The sequence below is a fragment of the Anoplopoma fimbria genome, chromosome 23, assembly GCF_027596085.1.
Source record: "Anoplopoma fimbria isolate UVic2021 breed Golden Eagle Sablefish chromosome 23, Afim_UVic_2022, whole genome shotgun sequence".
Classification (NCBI taxonomy): Eukaryota; Metazoa; Chordata; class Actinopteri; order Perciformes; family Anoplopomatidae; genus Anoplopoma; species Anoplopoma fimbria.
The window spans coordinates 8,391,260-8,413,274 of record NC_072471.1 but is presented as its reverse complement, the minus strand read 5'-3'; the positions used below and the strand labels follow the sequence as shown (position 1 = coordinate 8,413,274).

At 41.8% G+C, this 22,015-nt stretch overlaps 1 protein-coding gene across 1 annotated transcript; it reads left to right on the top strand.

Annotated features, from left to right (window-relative positions):
• The first annotated feature begins 440 nt into the window (after positions 1 to 440).
• Positions 441 to 21,174, top strand: tulp3 (TUB like protein 3). The gene is made up of 12 exons (XM_054624849.1): positions 441 to 513; positions 7,971 to 8,012; positions 9,954 to 10,005; positions 14,601 to 14,763; positions 15,029 to 15,271; positions 18,447 to 18,580; positions 18,972 to 19,163; positions 19,334 to 19,446; positions 20,345 to 20,462; positions 20,552 to 20,650; positions 20,740 to 20,911; positions 21,015 to 21,174. Exons 1-12 carry the CDS (start codon positions 494 to 496, stop codon positions 21,146 to 21,148), a joined length of 1,482 nt encoding a protein of 493 aa, XP_054480824.1. The 5' UTR covers positions 441 to 493; the 3' UTR covers positions 21,149 to 21,174.
• Positions 21,175 to 22,015: the final 841 nt, after the last annotated feature.

Sequence of the window (22,015 nt, the reverse complement as noted above, 5' to 3'; positions counted from 1 at the left end):
AAATCTTGGTTTATTAAGACATCTCTCAGGCTATAATGAGTTATTTGATGCTCTCAGGGGAAAAAAACAGTCTCTTCTCTGACTTGTTCTACATTTTGATGGAGTCATAGAGTTTCTTGAGCTACTTGTTGTCATGGTTACCAGTCACTGTAGAACAACCTTGACCAAAGCCATTTATATTGTATTTTCTGTGACAATATTTTAAAAAATATATATATATATTTTCACGCCTTTGTGGCTCCTTTTACAATTTGGAAAAAAAACACACAAAAAACATTTCAAGGTAAAAAAACGAAAAATATGAACAACTCTCCATCCTCCTCCGGACTGGTCAGCCAATCAAAATCCACGTAGCAGTCGGCTGACCAATAGGAAAGCCCGTTCTTAGTGCGCTCTGTAACTAAGGACCCGAGTAACAGAGTTCTCCGCTACCGCGTCCACAAAGAGAATGTTCGGCTGCACGAGGATCTTCCCTTAGCAACCGTGGATAAACATGAGTTACTACAGCATGAGGTAAAAACCAAAAGATAGCGATACGTTGCTTGTGTTTCCTACGGTTGCGTTTTGTTCTGTTTAAGACAACTGTGGCACGATGAGCCAACCGGGGTCGTCACCGTTTTCTCTTACCCGTAAAAACTTTTTTTTTTTTAATGAAGGCACCATTGCTTACAGTAGAGGCTGAAGCGGCTAACGCTAGCTAACAAGCTAGCTGTAACATCTCACAGCAGTCTGTTTCTCTCTTATGTTGATCACATATGTTGCTCTTTTTAGTGTCACGTTAACCAGCCGAGGTGCCTTCATAACAACATCTCTTATAGCTGAACAAAAAAAGGAAAACAATTAAATATCCAGCTGCAATAACGTGCTTTAATAGTGTTTTGATTTGTCTCCTAGGCAGCACATTTTGATGGACTTCAGTAGTAGTGTATGTTTAGTTACCTCATATCTTGTTATTACAATATGAAGCATGTGTGTATGTTTACTTGATACAATGTAACAACAACTTCTCTCACTGTGCAGCTTTCCCCATAGACTTGAGAGCTTGGATCCCTATGTTCTCTGTTTGATCACAACCTATCAAAGGGAGTTATGCATCACAGATGGGGGGGAAGGCTAGGTTGAATCAGCTTTAAATACAGTGAAGCAAGAGGCATGAGGAATAAACACAAGTTTGCATGTCGTGTTGGAGCATGCAGCCTCTGTCTGTTCTGTGTCAAAGCGTTCCTGTGAAGCAGTCACGTTATACAGTATGTCCTCACCACCGAGAACAGCATCTATAGTTATGGACCTCATACGTTGATAACCGAGTAAGAAAGTAGGGCAGTCTGTAAATGCAAAAACATGGATTGTATTGTACATTTGAAGGTATCAGTTGTAAACATGTAGCAAAAGCTTGATAGCCATTGTCAGACTCAAACACATCATTCACATCAGCATAATGCGCAAGAGTGCTTCCTACACTTTCCCTCTGATGTCCACTCTGCTAGTCATTCAAACAGGTGTTGGAAAAATGGATCTTGTGTTTGTGTGTTTGTGTGTTTGTGCATGATGGAAGATACTATGAGCAATTTCAAGCGCTGGAGCAGAGGTCTGCTTTCATTTTGCAGGCAGATAAAAATCAAACTACCTCCCACCCTTTCCTGTTACATTCCCAGCGTGATTATTTGTTTTTTTTCTCAGTTTGCACATTCAAGGCATTCAAGGCACAGACACATTATGCAACATTTACATTTTTATTACAGTTACAGTGATGTTGACAAGTTTTTGAATGCAAACAAATTATGTGGATTGCTACAGCCTTGGTTTATTCTTGTTATATTGTCTTTGTACTGCATTCATTCATAACCTAAGTGGTGCCAGTCAGTGTCAGTAGGTTAATGTGTTAGAAAATGACTAGCTACCATCTTGTTCATGTTTTCCCCCGTATGTCTAGAACAAACACTGGGATTTTACAGTATAGGAAAAATCTTGGCTTTGTAACCGTGTCAATTTGGAAATGTGAGACACAGCAATGGAATCACTCCTTATGAGCACCCACGCTGTGATGCACACTGCTCATAGACTCGACGAACCCAGACAGTTTGTGTTATAAAGTTCACAGACGGCTGACTCGGCATTTGTAATGATCAACCTTCAAAGACAGATGAATAAGTGGCCTTTTCTCCGCTTCTTGTTACTTTTTTATTTTTCTCTTACAAACATATTGGTTTAAATTAGTCTAACTTTTACTCCTAGTAGCACTGTGTCACAGCAGATTTTTTTTCCAAAGCACAAGGATGTCAGAGTGAAGCAGTTATGATTACTGGAGCCTGTGTAATGTTTGAGGGGCTGATAACATGAGTGTAGTGTTAATAGTGAATCGCCGAGAAAGTTTTCTGTTCGCTTGTTGCATTGTCATTGCCAGGGTTAGCGGTAAAAACGGCACACACAACCGTAATGGGACATCTGTACTTTAATGGCACCCAAAGACTTCCTGTGTCAGCCTAGAGTCACCAGCTGAAAGGTTATTATACAATTTTCCAGGTTGTTATGTTGACAACTGTAGAGATAGGCCACCCATGGCTCCTAACCCCAGTGGAGTGTTTTTTTTTTTTTGCAATGATTCTGGGTACAGCAGTTGCGTAATAGTGAGGTATAGTATCACTGAGTACCATCAGTATCACAGTCACAAAAACATCCATTGTTACTGTCCAGATTATCCTGTAGAGCGGGTGTAATGTCTTCACAGAGTACAGTATTGAACAAGGTCAGAAAGATCACAACTGCCACAGGAGGTTTTTTTTACAGATCATGCATCAGTAGTTTGGAGGAATTGTCAGCACGGTTGGAAGTGCAGATAACTAAACTGACAAATGTGTAATCTGTTGGTTCCCAGAGAGGAATCCATGTATGAAAATGAATCCAGTACTTGTAGTTGCCCATGGTAACACCATCATTATGGCAGTTGACCTTTCTAACTACACCGGGGCTTGTAGTTGAGTTGTGATTTGCTGTGGTTGTCCAGTGGATTCCGAAAAAAACCATACGGCCCAGCTGGCCAGAGTAATCCACTCTGTTGCTCAATCACTGAGACACTGAAAAAACATCCGTGGTATTTGGGAATGGACTCACTTTGTCCTGGTTGAATGCTTCAGCACGGCACATATTTCACTGAAGTTACAGTTTCTGCTGTGTTTGTGGTTAAATCTGTGTTTCTGCGTCATGATACGATCAGAGCCAAATGGCTTCTTCCACCTTGAGAAGATTCAAATTGCCAAACACTTAATGGACGTAATGACATTTTCTGTCAAGCTTTCCAGAAACAAAGCAAAGCGTCACTGCAGGAGAGCCGTGAGTAGAATGTGTCCCATCGGGTCCCCAGGGAAAATGGTATCATTATTAACTCTTGTAGCTTTTTTTCCATCATTTGTTTTGAGCTCAATAATTACTCCCTGTGGTGAATGATTCCCCCGCTTATCACCAGTTGACTTATATGCCATTTCACTGCTGTCCCCCAGGACGAACGTACACAAACACATTCTTCGTTTGCGCCGTGCGTTCTTTCCTCGCCACTCTTGCAAATAGGTGGAGATAAACGTTTGTGAGGCTCTGGTTCCCTAGCAACTAGATTAAGGTCCCCACACCATGTCTGTTTTTAGAAAGGATAATCTATAAATTTCAGTGTATTGAGTTGCATTTTTTTTTTTAAAACAACATGTGCTTTTCAGTATTATCATGATTAACAACGACTGGCACGTTCTACTCATATGCTGACAGTTGAACATGGATTGATCCAGTAAGGTTGACGGGGGATTACGTTTTAGAAGAAATTTAGGATATTTAAAGCTCAATAAAATTCCACTATTGCATGTAACTGAGATGCCAGACAGATTGTGCATCTGTGGTTTGGTATATCAGTGCCGCCTTATGAGTCAGAGGATATGAGCTGCGACTGCTGAGTCTTTCAGAAAGTTACTGGAAAGTAGCCTGGCAGTAAAAAATAAAAAAAAAAGGAGAACTCGGATGACACCAAGCTGACAAATAGATTTTATTTTGGAAATCTATCCAGCCACTGGGAAGGTGGGATGTTATATCAAACATAAACGGCTCAAACAGGTAACCACTGTGCGACACAAGTATTTAGGCCTCTCACTTTTATACCTAGCCCCAGTTTGAACCCTTGTGAGTTGCCCGAGGTGTGAAGTCATGGCAACCGCTCCAAGCCTCCCGACCTCAGCCTGCCTCAGCGCCGGTAGCTGTCACTCCCCTGGGATTGGACATAGCTACTCTTTGGCAGTGATCTCGGAGCCTGCGGGGCTTGCTTGCTGTCAGGTAGGACGGCACGGTAACTCTTGAGCTGTGATAGGAGAGCCCCTGGACTAGCATTCCTGCAGCCGCATCCATGGACGCTATAAAGAACGGGGGAGCGCAGCCCGTCTACAGCCGCTGGTCATACAGGTAGCCGCGCACAGGCACACACACACATATGTTATGCTCTTTGGCGGTTGTTTGAAACTAGCCTTCCTTGTGTGCTCTCCAAGACTTATGGTTTATTTGTTCCAGCAGGACAACTGGCTCTTGCATTAACACACACACACACACACACACACACACACACACACACACACACACACACACACACACACACACACACACACACACACACGGACAAACACATTTTTCCTTCAGTCCTCCGAGCTGTATTGACTTAGCAGGATTGAGAATTGCACAGTGGCCTGTGCCAGGACGGGAGGTCGGCTCTAATGTAATGTGTCTCCCAGTCGCCGCTCCTTCCCTCTGGCCAGCTGAACCAGCTGAACGGCTGACCTGCAGTCAAAGATGTGCCTCTCTCGCTCATGTTTCTGCCACCGCGTCGTTACTTATTCAGGCCGTGACTGTGCTGTAACCAGAGTTGGTTGATTTGCGTGTCAGAGCTGGTTTTCTTTTTGGGTTTTTTTGGCTTCTTGATTGGAATGCATCTAAGGATGTGCTTAGAATATCCATCCAAGTGATTACTGGAAGAGCTGACACGACTGTGACTGTCAACACTCAATGTGTCCTCTTAGCCTTTTCTTTGTAGTATTTGGAAGAGCTTGGTACACTTTCAAAGATAGCCAAGTTAGCAATTAGTAAGCGAAGCTGAGATGGGGAAAAACACTATCAGAGGCCAAAGTGGTGCTGGTGTCATCAATGGCTTGCTGTCCAAATGTTTTAAAGGAATAAATCAACATTGAGGCTTAGATGAGAAGGTTTATGTTTTAATGTTGATTGTACATGCGTTAAAGTGGCAACCTATTTAAACAAATGTCTGTTAAGTCTATTGGCTATTGGCTAAGCAGGTAACACAATGGTGATTGAGCCTTTTGTATTGCAATATTGATGTATTTGCAGAATTACAAACTGGTTGTCTGTGGTGACGTTCACGGAAAAAATGATGTATTACAGTTTTCCTCCTTTTTATACACACAGATGAAACTATGCACACAATTCTGAATCATCTATCAACAAAAATTGCCACTTAAAGTACAGAGTAGGGGAATAACAGATAGCCTGGCTCTGTCCAAGGTAAAACAAATAAATCCCATCAGCCCTTAAGCTCAGAGAACAAGCACAGTGTGAATCTTGTTTGAATAATCAGTACAAAAAAAAACATGATTTGTGGTTTACACAGAGTTAGGAAGTACTGAGTGGAAGGATAAGCTTCAGTGTTTAATGCTCTCTCAGTTGTAAACAAACAATTCTCAAAGCACCGGAAGAAGGGTGATAAGCACCACCTAACTGACTCGGTGCTCCTGTGCTATTTGCACATATTTAAATGAGGTAATATGAAAACAGTGGCAGCAAAACGGTCCCCTTTCTATGCAAATGAGCCACACTGCGAAAACAGTACAATTCACAAAGATCAGCACGCAGTTACACTGAAATTATGAGCATCTTCTGGTAACTGAAGCGCATTTATGAAGGGTGTGTCACTCAGACTCTCCAGTGGTCATGGAAGCCGTGATTGTATTGCATCGTCATGCCATCTTCTTTTTTTACAGTGTCACGGTGTGGTTACAGAATCACCAAAAGCAGACGGGGGATATTGAATTACAAATACGGTTTCTCTCACGTCACGTTTAATTTCTGCCTTTTGTTGTGGAAACAAATGATACTATGCTAATACTACCCGAGATGAGTCCGAAGTGAGCGTTGAAATAACAATCAGATGACAAAGAGTGTCTTTGTGATATTTTATTTCTTATAAGAAAGAGGCAGAGGTTTACAGGATCATACAGAGCCGACAGAGTGTGCACCGTCGAGCCTGCAAACTAATGCACTGAAGAGAAAGGCTTCACACTCTGAATATAAGGACAAAACAAGACAGGGGTGGTCAAGGCTATAATTCAGTGTCTGCAGACTCTGTTCTGATTTAGTATATCTACTGGCGCCTAGGACAAGGAGTAGGTTAGGGAGGGGAGAGTGAAGGTCAGAGGGGAACAAGACAACCTTTTGTACAGAGGTGTTTACCAACCTGCACCTGGCCTGTGGACATCAATCCTTTACACAGAATATCACAGAACATACACAAATATAATTCACACAGTATAACTAAAACTTAAATTTGGCATTACACTTTTAACCTCAGAGGTCAAGAACTTCAGCTCAGTTCTTCTTTTCCAAAAGGCATTATAGCAATCAGAGGAAAAAAAAGATTCATATTGTCCTCTGCACTAAATCTTTATGGGCGTGCATGCGCTATGTCATTAGTGCAATATCTACATGATCCCGCAGCCGCAAGCCATTCATTGTGAATTTGCCTCTCAGTCTGGACGTGGTTCTACTTGGGGTTGCAGTTTCAGATCAGTTTTACACAAGTGAACTATGTAAAACTCCACAGGGAACTAAGCGCTTAATCTCATCCGTCCTCCTTTCATTCTGTGTCCTCTCTTAGACGAGAGCTGCATTGCCCCGTGGCGGACATTAAATTATGCTCATTCAACTTTCAAATTCCTTTTTTGAAGTGGCAAAGGCTTTTAATTAAAACGAACAACAGCCAAAATGGACTGTGCTCGCATAATAGGATCCCTCCAGTTAATGCCACGCAATTTCTTAATAGCTTTGATATCGTCGACTTGTCCTCCTTTTTCACCCTGAATCAACAGTGGTGGGATGGAGCGCTGTTAACATTTCATTATTTACAGCATTTAAAAAAAAAAATCACATTTTCTGTTATTATATTGCACATTTGATAACGTGCCTCACAAATACCTCTGACCATATGTTGTCCGAATAAATATTTAGATTTTTATGTGCAGCCCAGCAGTAATTACACGCCCTCGCAGACCCCTCCCTCTGTTCCGGTCTGTAAATCTTTACAGCACAGTGCTAAGACCTCCAATTACAGTGAAGCCTAAGATCTGGCTGCAGCCTTTTAATCAATGCAGGTGGAGGTGCGCTGTTTACGGAGCCCGAGTCTCCATGGCTACCATCGTCTGACACACAAGGAAAGGGGACAACAGGGGCCCGTCCTTCTCTTGTCACCCAAGCTGTGACGGACTAATGAAACATTGATCACTCACAGCTGTGATGAGGCAGGAAGTGTGTGTGTGTGTGTGTGTGTGTGTGTGTGTGTGTGTGTGTGTGTGTGTGTGTGTGTGTGTGTGTGTGTGTGTGTGTGTGTGTGTGTGTGTGTGTGTGTGTGTGTGTGAGAGAGTTTTTCCAAGAACATTTGCTGTAGAGGACATTCTCTCAACCCCCAACAGATTGAAGTATTTATGATATTACTCTAAATGATGGTGTCTTTTATTTAATGAGGCACCTGTTCTTCAGCTGTCCTCTGTCTTAATTATCAGTTTGTCCGACTTCAAAAAATCATTACTGTCCTCCTGAAGCATAACGTCTCTTAGTTTTTGATCTTGTGCCTGAACTTTTTTCTTTATCCTTTTATCTTTTTTCCACGTGTCCTGTCCTACTGCTGCCTTGGTGCCAAATTGCCATTGTCCCTGAAGACCCTCAAGCTCTGCCAGCTTCTCCTCTAACTCAACGGCAAGGTAGAAAGTGACACACCTGCACAAACACACACACACACACTTTCTTCTTACAATCTGTGTCTTGAACTACCAACTGAAACAGAAGTTTAATTCCATTTTCAAAGGTTATCTGTTGTGTAAACACCATATTTGTCAGACTTTTTTGGACAGATGGCAATCCAACTGCTTTACGTCATTACATTACATTACAGTCATTTAGCAGACGCTTTTATCCAAATCGACTTATAATCAGTAGCTCAAAGCTTATATTACATATCATTACATATCATTCACCCATTCACACACTGATGACAGGGCTACCATGCAAGGTGCCAGCTGCCCATCTGTAACTAGCATTCAACATAGCATTCGACATCCAGTCCACACCGATGGCAAAGCCTTCGGGAGCAACTTGGGGTTAAGTGTCTTGCCCAAGAACGACCCTGCTCTCCACTGCGCTACATCCGCCCCAAAATGTCATACCAAGTGGCATGTCTTTGTGTGGGGAAAACATGCTCGACTATTTCAAAAGCTGCCATAAAAAGAATTAATCACATTGTTTTCGGACAAAGATGGCCTAAGGGGAATACCGCAGACTGGGTTTGAGGTTGTAAACATGAGGGAAACTCTCCGATAGAGGGTGTGTGTCTTCTGCGAAAGATCCGACTTTACTTTGTAGCATGGAAACAGCGTCATTAATGTCACACCCCAATGGGGAAATCTATGTCAACATCTTGTGGTTGTCCTTTGGTAGAAGTATCCTCATCCACAGACACACACACAACTTCATGCAGAAACCCGTAGTGCCTTCTGCCATGTCTCTCTGTTCACCTACACAACCTTCACACAGATCTTTCTTTTAAAAACGACCATCATCATCCTCCACCCCTCCATCCCTTCTCCTTGTGACCACCACCTGTTCTCCGGTGCCATAAGAGAAGGACTCGGTTTTTTTTACGGAGAATCGACTGATCAGAGCTGTTGGGCTATGAAAAGCGGAGCAAGCTTATTAAAATAAATTGGGTTTCCGGAACTCGTCCCCCTTTTGAGGTCCAGCGACTGTCCTTCAGTGACGAGCTGTGATGTCAGCCAGCATTGGGCTTGAGGTCCTTAAGTAGTGTGTGTCATCACCTAGAGCTGTGGAAAGGATGTAATGTAACTGAGGGAAGTAGAAATAGAAGGGGGAGGGATGAGTGAGTCAGATATCGGGTGAGCTTACCTGATGGAAGAGATAGGCAGCCTGATTTGAAGACTTCTCATCCTATACCCTTAATCCTTTTCTCCAAAAAAAAACCCAAACTAATTTCAGCCCGGCAGAACATGAGATATTTTTAGATGTACCCGACAGGAAAAGATGATAGAAATGAGGAATGGAGTTAGTGACCTACCTACACATTACATCAGCGTATGTGAGTGTTTCACAGAGGGACTGAGATACAGAAGGTCTCTGACTCCTGCTGTTGCCCTTCTCTCTCCTCACGGTAGCTAAGCAACAAGGGCCTGGTCCCTTCAGATAGGTGTCCAGGGTAAACTCCCAGTAGAGCCAGACTTCAAGGCTTCGTCTCAGCTGGAGCTTTGTACTTTTTTTTTCTTTTTTCATGCTTTCTTCTTTTTTTTCTTTTTTTTCTCTGTCACTTTCAGAGAATGAGTCATGCCATGTTTCACCAACAAGCTAAGAAGGTCACTTCTTCTTGACCTGTAGATTACTCATTATTTGGTTTTTATTGCATTTTTTAAAACTGCCACTACTGTGACTAAACCCTGTTAATGCCCTAATTGGTTTATTACACGGAGGACCATGCAGGATACAAATCCTTTATTAACTGGTGTTAGTGCAACAGCAGTGGTGACCCCTACTGGTTTGTTATGGGAAATCAGATTCAAGTCTAAATGCTCTTAGAGATTACCGTGTGTGAAATCTCTTACGCTTTATAAATAAGCTTTATTGTTTTTTCTCTGTAGTGGCATCGAAGATGACAGTGCCAGTCTTATGCAACAGAAGCTGGAAAAACAGGTAAGAAGCCAAACTTCATTCACTAACATACACTTTTTGACAATTGTTTGTTTCCCAGTAACGTAATTCGGACGACTTTGATGTCCATACTCTTTTATTATAGTAGTTTTAAGGCAGGGAAGTACCATCACTGATATCGAGCCGATAGTGACTCTAATAGCAGGATCGGGTCTTGGTGGCCCCGATCTATTCAGTTCAGTTCTATGCTTATATAAGCATAGAACTGAACTATACTCTGCTTTTCATGTATTGGCCTATACAGGAAAGACTGTTAGATCCTAAATGAAGTCACATCCGGGTCTCTTAATGCCAAGTACAGAGTCTTTCCAACAGAATGCAATATTACAATAGATTGGCTTAAAATAGCAACTAGAAGGGAGGGCAACACAAAGTGGTCAGACTTTGATTTACTATCTATATTATATACTGGATTTGAATTCCTTTTTTAGTTATGACCAATGTGTTGCTGCATTAAAAAGGTTTGCACTTGAATTGTAATTCATGTTCATTTTGAAGATTTTTTTACCAAGTTGCTGGCGCACGATTTAATATTTTTATAATGAAAAACATTTCAGTTAATGTATTTCTATATGTTTGTTTGTTTGTTTCATTTTGTTTTACAAAGTTAGAAAAGCAATTTTTAAGTCAAGCCTGATGTTGGTTATCACATAGAAAGATAATGCTGGGTATCAGCGGACGCCCAAGGCCAGGTATCCGTGTCCGGACTGGAAAAGTGAAATTGGTGCATCCCTCTTTCAAACAACATCTGTTCTTGTTCATAGCTGTTATGCGTTACCTTTAGTCTGACTAAGCCTTCCAACTCACACATAGACGGTGTTTTTGAGAGCTATCCTGTTGTGTTTGTAAGCACCTGCCAAGATTTAGCATGAAACCGGGGGACATTAAAAGGGCCGAGATGCCTCTGTGCTCTGCCACTGTGGTGTCACCGAGGGGCGCCTGCTGTTGGCAGGAGCAGCTTCAACAACACAGCGGTGGCGTGCAATTTAGTGATTAACCGCCGGTTCTGGAAATCTCCTGTTTTTCACCTGCCCAGCCACTTGGAATTTAAAAGCCTTCTTACTCCTGAGGCTGAATTGTTTTCCTCATATCCACCTATTACCTGACATAGCTCTTCTTCTGTCACATATTTGTTCTCTTTTTTATCCGTTTCTCACCCCCGAGTCTCTGTAAGACGCTTTATCCACAAACCTCGCTGAAGAGCCGCGGTGTAGAGCTTTGATTTAAGCTGGAAGCCGTTCTCCACTATCTCACATATTAGGCAGAAAGGAGCGGGAGGGCCAGATTGTGGAGTTCAAAGAGAGGGAAGGATTTATAGTACGGGGCGCCTGGCTCTGTGTGTGTGTGTGTGTGTGTGTGTGTGTGTGTGTGTGTGTGTGTGTGTGTGTGTGTGTGTGTGTGTGTGTGTGTGTGTGTGTGTGTGTCATGGTCCCACTGTGGCTCAGTTATGCAGCACACTTTCAGTTGAAACCAAACAGCCTCACTTGAGAGTCTTCTGCTCTTATGTAACTCATGACGAGGACAAACACACATGCTCTTATGCCCAGAGGGGGGGGTCCACACATAGGTTATGGAAAACTGATGAATATTAAACACAAGTTAAATCCGGCTTTCTTTTATGATCTCACTCAATTCAGTGTTTCCAAACCCATTTCAAATAGTAAAAATGAAAACCATTCAGACAATAACACCAGAAGCACTGTGGCTGTGACCGTATATCACTTTGAGCGCACCTCACCTCCCCTCAACCCCCCCCCCCCCCCCCTTCTCCCTCTCTCCCCTCCTGCTGGAGCACTAATGACGGCTGATTCAGTTAGCGACGGTGGCCGCGCATACGCTCACACAAACACGCACACGCACACTGGCGCTCGGTGTTTACCCTGAGAGCCAGATCGTTTTTTTTTTTCTTTTCCTTTCTGTCAGAGGACCACATAGTGCAGAGGAGGCTGTTGGTTTATCGACTGTCAAACTCCACTTCCAGAGAAGTGAATGGGGGACAGGGAGACAGAGTCATGCCCGGCAGGAGTGCTGTTCTTTGGAGGAGAACGTACTTTCATCTGACCTCAAGACGAGTGGGACTTGTAATGTTTTTTCTATAAAGAAAGCAGTTAACTTTGGCTCACCCAACTTCAGGATATCAATGGAGCGGGTTGGTCATTTCTAATGTTTCTGATTCTGATATATATATTTTTTAACTTCGTGAGGATAACAGTTTGTAAGAGGTGTTTGGCTGTCTTCCCGTCTGATTGTTTTTCGAACTTTCTGCCTGAGAAAGGAAAGATTCAGTCACCCAGTAATCTCTCACTGACTAAATTCAACTCTTGTCGTCAGATTCTTTGGAAAGCCACACATTAATAAACAGTATGTCTCCTCTAATTAGATTTATAGTTTAGTCTACTCTACCTCATGTTTTGGCTGGTACAGGAAAGACTGTTAGAGCCTGAATGAAGTCACATCCTGGTCTCAAAATGCCAAGTACAGAGTCTTTACAAAAGAATACAATATTACAATAGATCGGCTTATAATAGAAACGAGAAGGGAGGGCAACGCAATCCGGTCGGACTTTGATTGTATGAAGAATTAGTCCAGAGTTTAAACCGATTGTTTTGATTACAGTTATTTCTAGTGGGATTTCAATTCATTAAAAAGTCCCTATATTGACAAAAGGCAGAATAAATCAGATTTTCCCAACACTATAGATATCTATTTTTAAATTTGGCTATATTTCCATATCTATTTATGACACTAACATTAATGAAACTCATTATGATAATCTTGCTGTATGTTTTATTCATTTGTCGCCTTTATTTATAGCCATAAAGTTTGCATGCAAATCCTGGTTCTCTTAAAATGATAACAAATCTCTCTTCATACACGTGTGTATTAAAGAACTAATGCATTCAGTGATACAATTTCAATTGCTTACACATCTTTTTTTTTTTATTGCTTTATATATATCTTTATACCTCTTATATATTACCATCTGTTGTTTGTCAATGCACCATGCCTCTTTGCACTCATGGAGATTGTTTTTTTATGGTGCTGGTGATGTAAAATCTTCACGTTTATCCGTTAACCTTTTCACTGATAAGTCATGACAGTGGTAGCAGATGTTGTTGTGGTTGTACAGAAACAGTGAGACGGATTCGTTAGAGACATATGACTCATGAGTTCTGAAAGCTTTTTGGTCAGGGAAATATGAGACAAGGCCTCCTGGACTCTTCAAGTTCACTAAACAACATCACCAAACAGAACTTATTGTGCACTTGACGTGCTAATTAATGTGCTTGCGTAATCCATCGGCTACTTTGACACAGCATGTCCATGATGGATTTTCTGCCCTTACTTAAACTTCATCACAAATCACTACACGGTATACCACACCACCTAAAGCATATACTAATGCTGTGTAGTCAGAGGGCAAAAATACCAGTTAAGGAAATGGAAAAATCTTCTTGTCGCTGAACACATTTTGTTGGAAACTACTTTTGTTGGACTACGTACTGTCCCATAAATAATTGCGATAATTAATATAATTGTCATTTTATGACCACTTTACACCATGTAATGATAATATAAAAGTAGACGCTTTTAAAGAGCAATGAATTTCAGATTCTTAAGAATATTCAGACACTGGAATTTGAATGTAAAAGTTAAACAGAAACAGAATAAAACCACACAACCAAAACAATAAATAAATCGATAATGTTAAAATGATTGAGGTTATGTCCATATATGGTATGATATGTCAGTAACATAATTATGACGACAGGCCTAGATCCTGAGTGCCTCATTTAAATAAAACCTCATTGGATGGAATGTTGTTCATTCTTTAATATAAAATAAAACAGCATACCACCAAATGAGACTCTGGCAGCACCCATTATTTCAGCTATTCATTGAACCTACACTCTGAGCTATTCATGACTGGGCATGATTGTTGGGTTTTATTATGGCTCTATTTTTTTGCCTTCATCTTTTGGCTTTAGTCTTAAGGGTATTTGTTTTTTTTCTTACATCACCTGTACTGTGCGGTTGCATCGTCCATGCAGTGTGGATGTTCCATCACAATACTCATTATGTAAATTAAGCAATTTCCATTTTTCTATGCCATGAAAGGTTCCTTTTTCTATTATGTAAATATTCATGTCGATGCAACACTATGTTTCGAAAGTTAAATATCTTAGGTGAACGGTAAATAGTGAATCTTTTTACCATCTGCCAACAGAAGGTCAGCACTTGTCCAAAACTATCTTATCTTGCAAGAAACCTCTTAAAAAAATGAATAAAATACCCATCAGCCTCAGCTATTCTAACTGTGCAGTTGTTATCCTCCTGGCCATTTTGAATACCTACAGATAGGCACAGGTTGGAACTCATCATGCATACTGATGTAATCGCCCTCAGCTCATGGAGTCGATGTTCTCCAGCTTGGCGAAATCCTCAAAACCTCTTTTAACAATTAATAGAAACCTTTTTGTATATATGTATGCAGCGATTTTCCAGCCTTGAAACTCCACCCATTTGTACTTGGACTGAGGTACCGCGCCGTTTCTGTTCCCCTGTTTGGTCCACAGAGGGCACTGCTGGAGCAGAAGCAGCGGAGGAAGCGCCAGGAACCGCTGATGGTGCAGCCCAACACAGAGGTTCGGCCCCGGCGCTCCAGGATGCGGCGTGGTGAGGAGCAGGCCCCTCTGGTAGAGCCTCAAGTCAGCATCACCAACAATGTCAACATGGACGGTGAGAAAAATCACCTGTTTTTGTTTTTATCTGGCATCATTTCTGTACATTGCATGAGGGATATCCTTCCTCTCTGCGTTAAAAAGTTGGACTCAATGTGCTACGATCTGTTTATATGAACAGAAAATGAGAATTATGTGATTAAAAGGCAGCATTATAATGTGTAACTGCATAAATGCAAAAAATACATTAAAGATAGTAATTGGTAATACTGCATAGACAATTAACAGCTGAGGTAACATCTGACTGATCTCCCCTGCTGCAGGTATCGATGGCCCAGCAGCTTTCTTGGGCTCCGAAGCCCCTGATCTGGGAATAAAAATCCTGTCAGTAAGCCAGTCCCAGTCCCAGTCCCAGTCCCAGTACCAATCACAGTCCCAGTTCCAGTTCCCGTCACAGCCTCAGTCTCAGCCCCAGTCCCCTGTTGCTGAGGAGCCGGAGAGAGATGGAGACACTGAAACGCTTCTAGAACCCAAGACAGATATCCACGAATTACTCCAGAAACAAGGTGAGTCCTCGCAGAGTTTAATACTTCATTGGCTTTTCAAGAGAAATAAAACATAAACCAGCCAGCTTGCTGTCTTGCATGACCTTTTATCCCCTGTCACCTGCTGTCTCTGGCCAATCAGGGAGGACCTCTGGAATTAGTGCCACGGTAACTCAGGTGGCCTCAATCTCCCCTCATTTGGAACAAATTGGTAGTCAAATGCTCTTTGACAAAATATATGACTCTAAAGCGGCGTCTTAAGAGGACTAATCAAAACATAGATATTGTTAATGAGTTGAGAAACATGTTAACTTTTCCTTTGTTTGGAACAATAAAGCAGGAAAAAGGATTAGTGAGGCACTAATTTACCATTTAAACGTTTACAATCCACTGATTGACTTTTATCCTGTGTTAAGGGAAGATGCGTCTTTGTCCAACTATAATTTGGTTTCATGAGCAAGCCTGCCTAATTATTTGCCTCCCGCGCTGACTCTGGAGACCCCCGGTGCTGTTTCGCAGCTGTTTCTCAAACTCTGTTTTGATGAAGTCGTTGTTCTCAGTCACTCCAGATTAGCTGCTGTTGTCAGACTTCTCGACATCCCCTAGAATTCTAAGCACTCTGCTGCTGCAGTATGGAATAGGGATGCAGACAGTGGCGTGATTGATGGTGACGCAGTGAGAAATGGGTCATTTAATAATAGGCCGGGGCATTGTTCACACTGCGGTGCTCATCTATGGCATCATTATAGATTCTGCCACCCACCCACCCACACTCACCAGCCAGCTGGTAGGGATTTTACAAAGTTTATGGAGGATGCATTAAAACCTCACCCGAGTGGGTCGTGTACTTTTACTGATCCACCTGCTACTGTGGAGCAAAAACAGTTTCTCCATCCTAAAAACATGTTCACTTAAAACCATGAAGTTAAGATGTATAGCGGCTCCACAAGTGTCATAGTGTTAGCATAATTGCAGCGGCACGATTGAATCCGAGGTCTTCTAGAATATTTTTTTTTTCCTGGGTTTTAGGGAGACGTTGTTCCACAGTAGAAAACATCATTGTCCTTCTCAATAATGCAAGGCCTCATTGCTAATGCCAGCCCAGTTTATCACAGGAATATGTCTTCAGGACTTGCAGAAAGTATTTTTGGCTCCCTGCCCTTGCATAACACCCCAACCCCCGAGAAACAGAAAAGTTGTGGCACGCTCACATTTGATCAGCTCTTTTTTCGACTTCCTTTTAAAAAAATATTATATTCTTGACCAGCCGCTGATGATTATCATGTGAATGCGTGTCTTATTTTGGATTTTTTTATTTATTTAGTAAGTTGTTGTTTAGCCAATTATGAGTCCTGTCTGACATTTCCAGATGGTTGATTTCAATAAGCCACTGGCTGACTTTGCGCGGCCTTTTCATTGGAGCCCTGGTGTCAATGTTAGAGGGAAGCTAACATTTGCAATCTGTGTTTCATGACGGTACCCTCTCTCCTCTCTCAGGGGTAGCTGCATATCCTGGATCCATCTCCCCAGTATAAATATTGCGCTTGGCTGTGTTGTCTGTCACGTTATCAATATTGTTCAATACTGCAGAGGCCAGTGCTCTCCCACCTCTCATACTCTCTAATGCCCCATGACATGTTGGTCCAGGTGGAGGGAGAAAAGTGGCAGAATGGCTCCTCTGGGTGCAAAGTAGAAAAACTCTGTGTGTAAAGAAGAAGGCTTTACCAGTGGTGGGCCACAATTTATGTTATTTAATCAATTCAAAACTGAAGATTATAATTTGGGAAACTTGTGCAACATGTTCTATAATTTTAGACCAACCATGTTATTTTCATTAATTCATTTTGCATATCTTAAACATTACAAAGCTGTGGTGACACTAGTTCCCCCTGCCTTCTGAGATCTTTCCAAACCAGTGGACCACTGTCATCGTCTGACAGCACATTAACGCGGGCTATGGCTGCAGCAGAGAGCTGCGTCCTGGCTGATAAATCCAATTATCAGAGAAGAGACAGATGTCTCGAGCAGCCTCGACTGGCTGCAGTGAGCCAGGCCCCAGTTTTACATCTGCATGACTGCACAGAGCCGTCTCCTCACAAGTACGCAGATGCAAGCTGTGCATCTCTTCATATTAATCTCAGCGTTGCAGAAACGGACTTAGAAAAACACAAAACATGCATTGTTTGTGACAGGTATTGAGGCCATGCTCCGAATGTGACCTTTCTGTAGGGTGAGTGCTGAGCAGAGCCCCTCTGATCTCCAAGCACTTTTGTTTGTTGCTTCTGTCACATTTTATTCAGTGTGTCTGTGTTTTTCTCTGCAATATAATAAGTCCTGCACGTCTATGGAAACCGCACAACAACAGCTGGAAAACAATGTCTCTTGTGCAGTATTACACAGTTGTAATGCAATAAATCATAAAAAAAGAAAGAAGAAAAACGCAAGCTATCAAATATTTTTCATAATTTGTTTTTAAAAATTTGGGGGGAAAAAGTTGGCATATTGAACTATTTGCAATTTAACAACCACTCTTGTCTGCTCTGTGTAAGCTTAGATTTGGTCATTTTTCCTGACAGAAACGTTTGTCACCCATAATTCCTTCAATGAACATCGAGAATTTTAAAATCCAACGATAATTTCTGTCTTTAAAGTTTCTGGCTATGATGAATTCTTTAGCTTTGGCGATCATTTTTTAAGAAAACATGCCTATGAAACCTGCTGGCAGGTTGTGTTGATCAGAGGTCCAACTAAATCACTTTTCTGTTTGACAGACAGCAGTCTGATGGCTCAGTTAGGTTCCCAAAGCTTCATTCATTTTCCTCCTTTAGTGTGAAAGAGATTAAATAAGTCTCCCCTGAGTAAAAGAAATCCCTGCTTAATATTCCGGAGAAATATATTCCAATTGAATAATGCACTACTTTTGCTTCAATCATTGCATAAGTATTGCATCATTTCTAAATTAGTCATCACATATCAAAAATAGAAGACATGAACCAAAACATTGTGAAATCCACCTTGGGGACAATTTTGTACCAAAACTAAATAAAACCCCTGGGAAGTTTTTGAGATTCTTTTGTAGTTGGAAATATAAACAGAGCTTCTTGGGATTATTTTCTACTTCTGTCGGGTTTGAAATTGTGTGAAATTCTAAAAGGCCTTCATGTAGCTTTAAAGCTCCCTCACACTTTCTCACCAGGTCTGTCTGGCAGTATGAACTTCGATGAAGACAGCGAGCATGACGACGATGAGGACGAAGAACGAACACGTTCTCTGTCCCCCAACGCAGACAACACCAGACCAGCTTCTGCCGCCAGTGGCAAGGACACTCCAGTGAGTAGACCATTAAATGCACCCACCAACAACTTTTAACAAAGACTAATCCCAACCCCAATACTAAATACAATACAATACAATATATAGTGCAATATAATGCACTCTGCAATTATAGCCATAATAGTTTTTCTGTCTGTACATATAATATTTCAGTTATTGTGGATTTTTTTTTACTGTTTTTTATTGCTTATTTATAATGCTTGTTTTTTATTTCATTTTATTTGATCTTGTTTTTCTTTTACTATGTCTCTTGTTTTGCACTATACCCTATGCTGCTGTAATCCTGTAAATGTCCCCGCTGCGGGACTAATAAAGGATTATCTTATCTTATCTTATCTTAAATCATTAAGTTATTTTAACCAAAGTTCATGCGCTGTGTTGTACCCAGGAGGTGTCGACCCCCGGATCACCCACAGCAGAGAGCTCACTCATTGATGTGTCCAATCTAGAGGAGTTTGTCGTGCGTCCGGCTCCTCGCGGTGTCACCGTTAAATGTCGAATCACCCGGGACAAGAAGGGCATGGACCGCGGCCTCTACCCGACCTACTTCATGCACATGGAGAGAGAGGATGGAAAGAGAGTGAGTGTGTAGCCACATAACATAACAAAATGTAACATCCAAGACTCGGTTTGAAATAGTTACTTATTCAACTAGAGATACGTAAAGAACGAACCTCTCAGGAGTAGAGCATCCTGTGTACAGTAGAGATATAAACACATACGTCTTTCTTTCTGTCTCTCTTTCTCCAGATCTTTTTGCTGGCAGGAAGGAAGAGAAAGAAGAGTAAGACGTCCAACTACCTTATTTCAGTGGATGCCACTGATCTGTCCCGAGAGGGAGAGAGCTTCATAGGAAAACTGAGGTAAAAAGCACACTTTCTCTCTTGGATCTACCTGCGTCCACGGAGGACTATATTGTCACTGTCTTTTGTTGACCCTGCCGAATAAGTACGGTTCATTTGGGCTGCTGTGAAAGCTCTCACTGGAACCCTGGTGAGGACCAACGAGCGACAAACTAATCACAAGATTTTATGATAGCACATGTTTGACTTTAACACGATTTCAAAAGCTGTAAACTACTTCTTAATCCGTATGCTAATTGTGAAGTCTGTTAAGAGAGCGATCTTATAAACGATCTGTATGAAGACCAAGTTTTATAACCTATTTATGCAATTCAACACACATGCACATCAGCTCGGTTATTTTGACTGATTCATAGGTCAAGAGCTATTAAAATTGCTCTGCTTGTATCTGACCCTGTTTGCTGATGATGCAAGATAACAATTGTCAAATCAGTCTGAATAACTTCCTCTTGGTCTGTTTGTAAAAAGTCAGTGTGAACATGAACTAAAATGCAACAACGTATGATTTTTTTTCCCCTCCGTCCAGACCAAATGACCCTAACTTCATTTGTGAAATCATCCTAAAAAACAAAAAACTGCCTAAAATCCTCCTGAACATTTTTTGTACGTGCTACAAGACTGCATTTCATTCTGATTGGACACAAATTACACAATCCCCATGTCTGTTACAAATAGCTACATTAGCCGGCACCACGAGCAGCTTGCAGACACTGAGCAGCGACTCTTAGTAATTGCTGTTATTAAACTGTGTACAAAGTATGAAATTAAACCTGGCAGTGGTTATGTTTGATTGGTTTCAAGATGATTTGCCTTCGCCACTACACAATGACTCAGGCGTTACAAATAATGCTGCCAGCATGGGACAAACATTTCATCTCGGTTGTGCGTATCCTATCAGGTCCAACCTCATGGGCACCAAATTCACAGTGTACGACAACGGCACCAATCCCTGCAAAAACCCCGGGACACTGCTGGAGGAGAGCAACACACGGCAGGAAATGGCTGCCATCTGCTACGTGAGTGAATAACAAAAGAAGCACACGAGCATCAGCTGCGTCCCGTGTTCATTCCTAATATGACCAGAACTTGTGACACTCTTTGGCAGGAGACCAACGTGCTGGGATTCAAAGGACCACGTAAGATGACCGTAATCATCCCGGGCATGAACATGAGCTTTGAAAGAGTCCCCGTAAGGCCTCAAAATGTGAGTCTGATGGGTTCCCCAAGTGATCATTCTCTCTGAACAAGAGCGTGAGCCGAATGTGTAAACGTGAATATGATTGTGTGTTACAGGAGCAGGAGAGCCTCCTGAGCAGGTGGCAGAATCACTCACTGGACAACCTGATCGAGTTGCACAATAAAGCCCCCGTGTGGAACGACGACACCCAGTCGTACGTTCTGAACTTCCACGGCCGCGTCACTCAAGCTTCAGTCAAAAACTTCCAAATAGTTCACGACAACGACCGTGAGTATTCCCCCCCACTGTTCACTGTTTGTCCCCTGCACATGTTCAGGTTTACAGTGATGATTAACAAACTGTGCGGTTGTTCCCCCCCCCAAAACTCTAGCTGACTACATCGTCATGCAGTTTGGCAGAGTGGCTGAAGACATCTTCACTCTGGACTACAACTATCCCATGTGCGCCCTTCAGGCCTTCGCCATTGGCCTGTCGAGCTTTGACAGCAAGTTGGCCTGCGAATGAACCGCCTGTTTTCTTTTTTTTTTTTTTTTTTTTTTTTTTTTTTTAGCTCCACACCACCACCTTTCCTGTCCTCCCCTCAAAACTCCTCCCACGGGACAGTTTGGAAGCAGACAGATACACTTGTTTAAATCAGCAGGGGGCCAGTTCACGCTGAAGTCGAGTGACAAATATGAGATTAAAGAAAAGAGCAAGAAGATACTGATTAGAGATGTTGGTGCTCTGTTGGCCGATCCCCCCCCAAAAAACTGTTTTAGTGCGGAAGCTTTTTTTTCAATTATCAATTTAACCATTTTGTACAGTTTACGTGTACACATGTATGCAAACTAAAAGGGAAAAGACAAAAGCAGAACACACCACTCTTGTCAGACATCTGGTGCAAAAAGATCTGATAACAGATATATGACTCGCACTATGTAGAGGGTGATATGTGTATTAATTATGTATTTTCTGTTGCCTTTAAATTTGATTTCACTGCGTGTTTTTGTCACACTAGTGATTTGGTTAAACCATTTGTAATTACGCAACAACATGGCCTCTCCTCTGGCGCCACCTTCAGGCCAAACTTCAGAATGATTTGGTAACAAGGGACTAAGAGCATAAACTCTTAGTTTTAAGACTAAGAAAGAAAAGTTGTTTTCTGTTACTCATCTTTCCAACAATTATTTTCTGGTAAGTAAGTTGCATCATGGTCAGCATTTCAGTCTTGTTTACATCTTTAAATGTGGCGTCGTGGTTTAATCTGCCGTCTACTTCGATTCATTCTTTTATTTTATTTTTTCAACCCTTTTTTATATTCTTTTGTGTGGGAAGTGCATTATTCAGAACAGGCCTGTGTTATGGTTTTTGTGGGATTTTTTTGTGGATAAG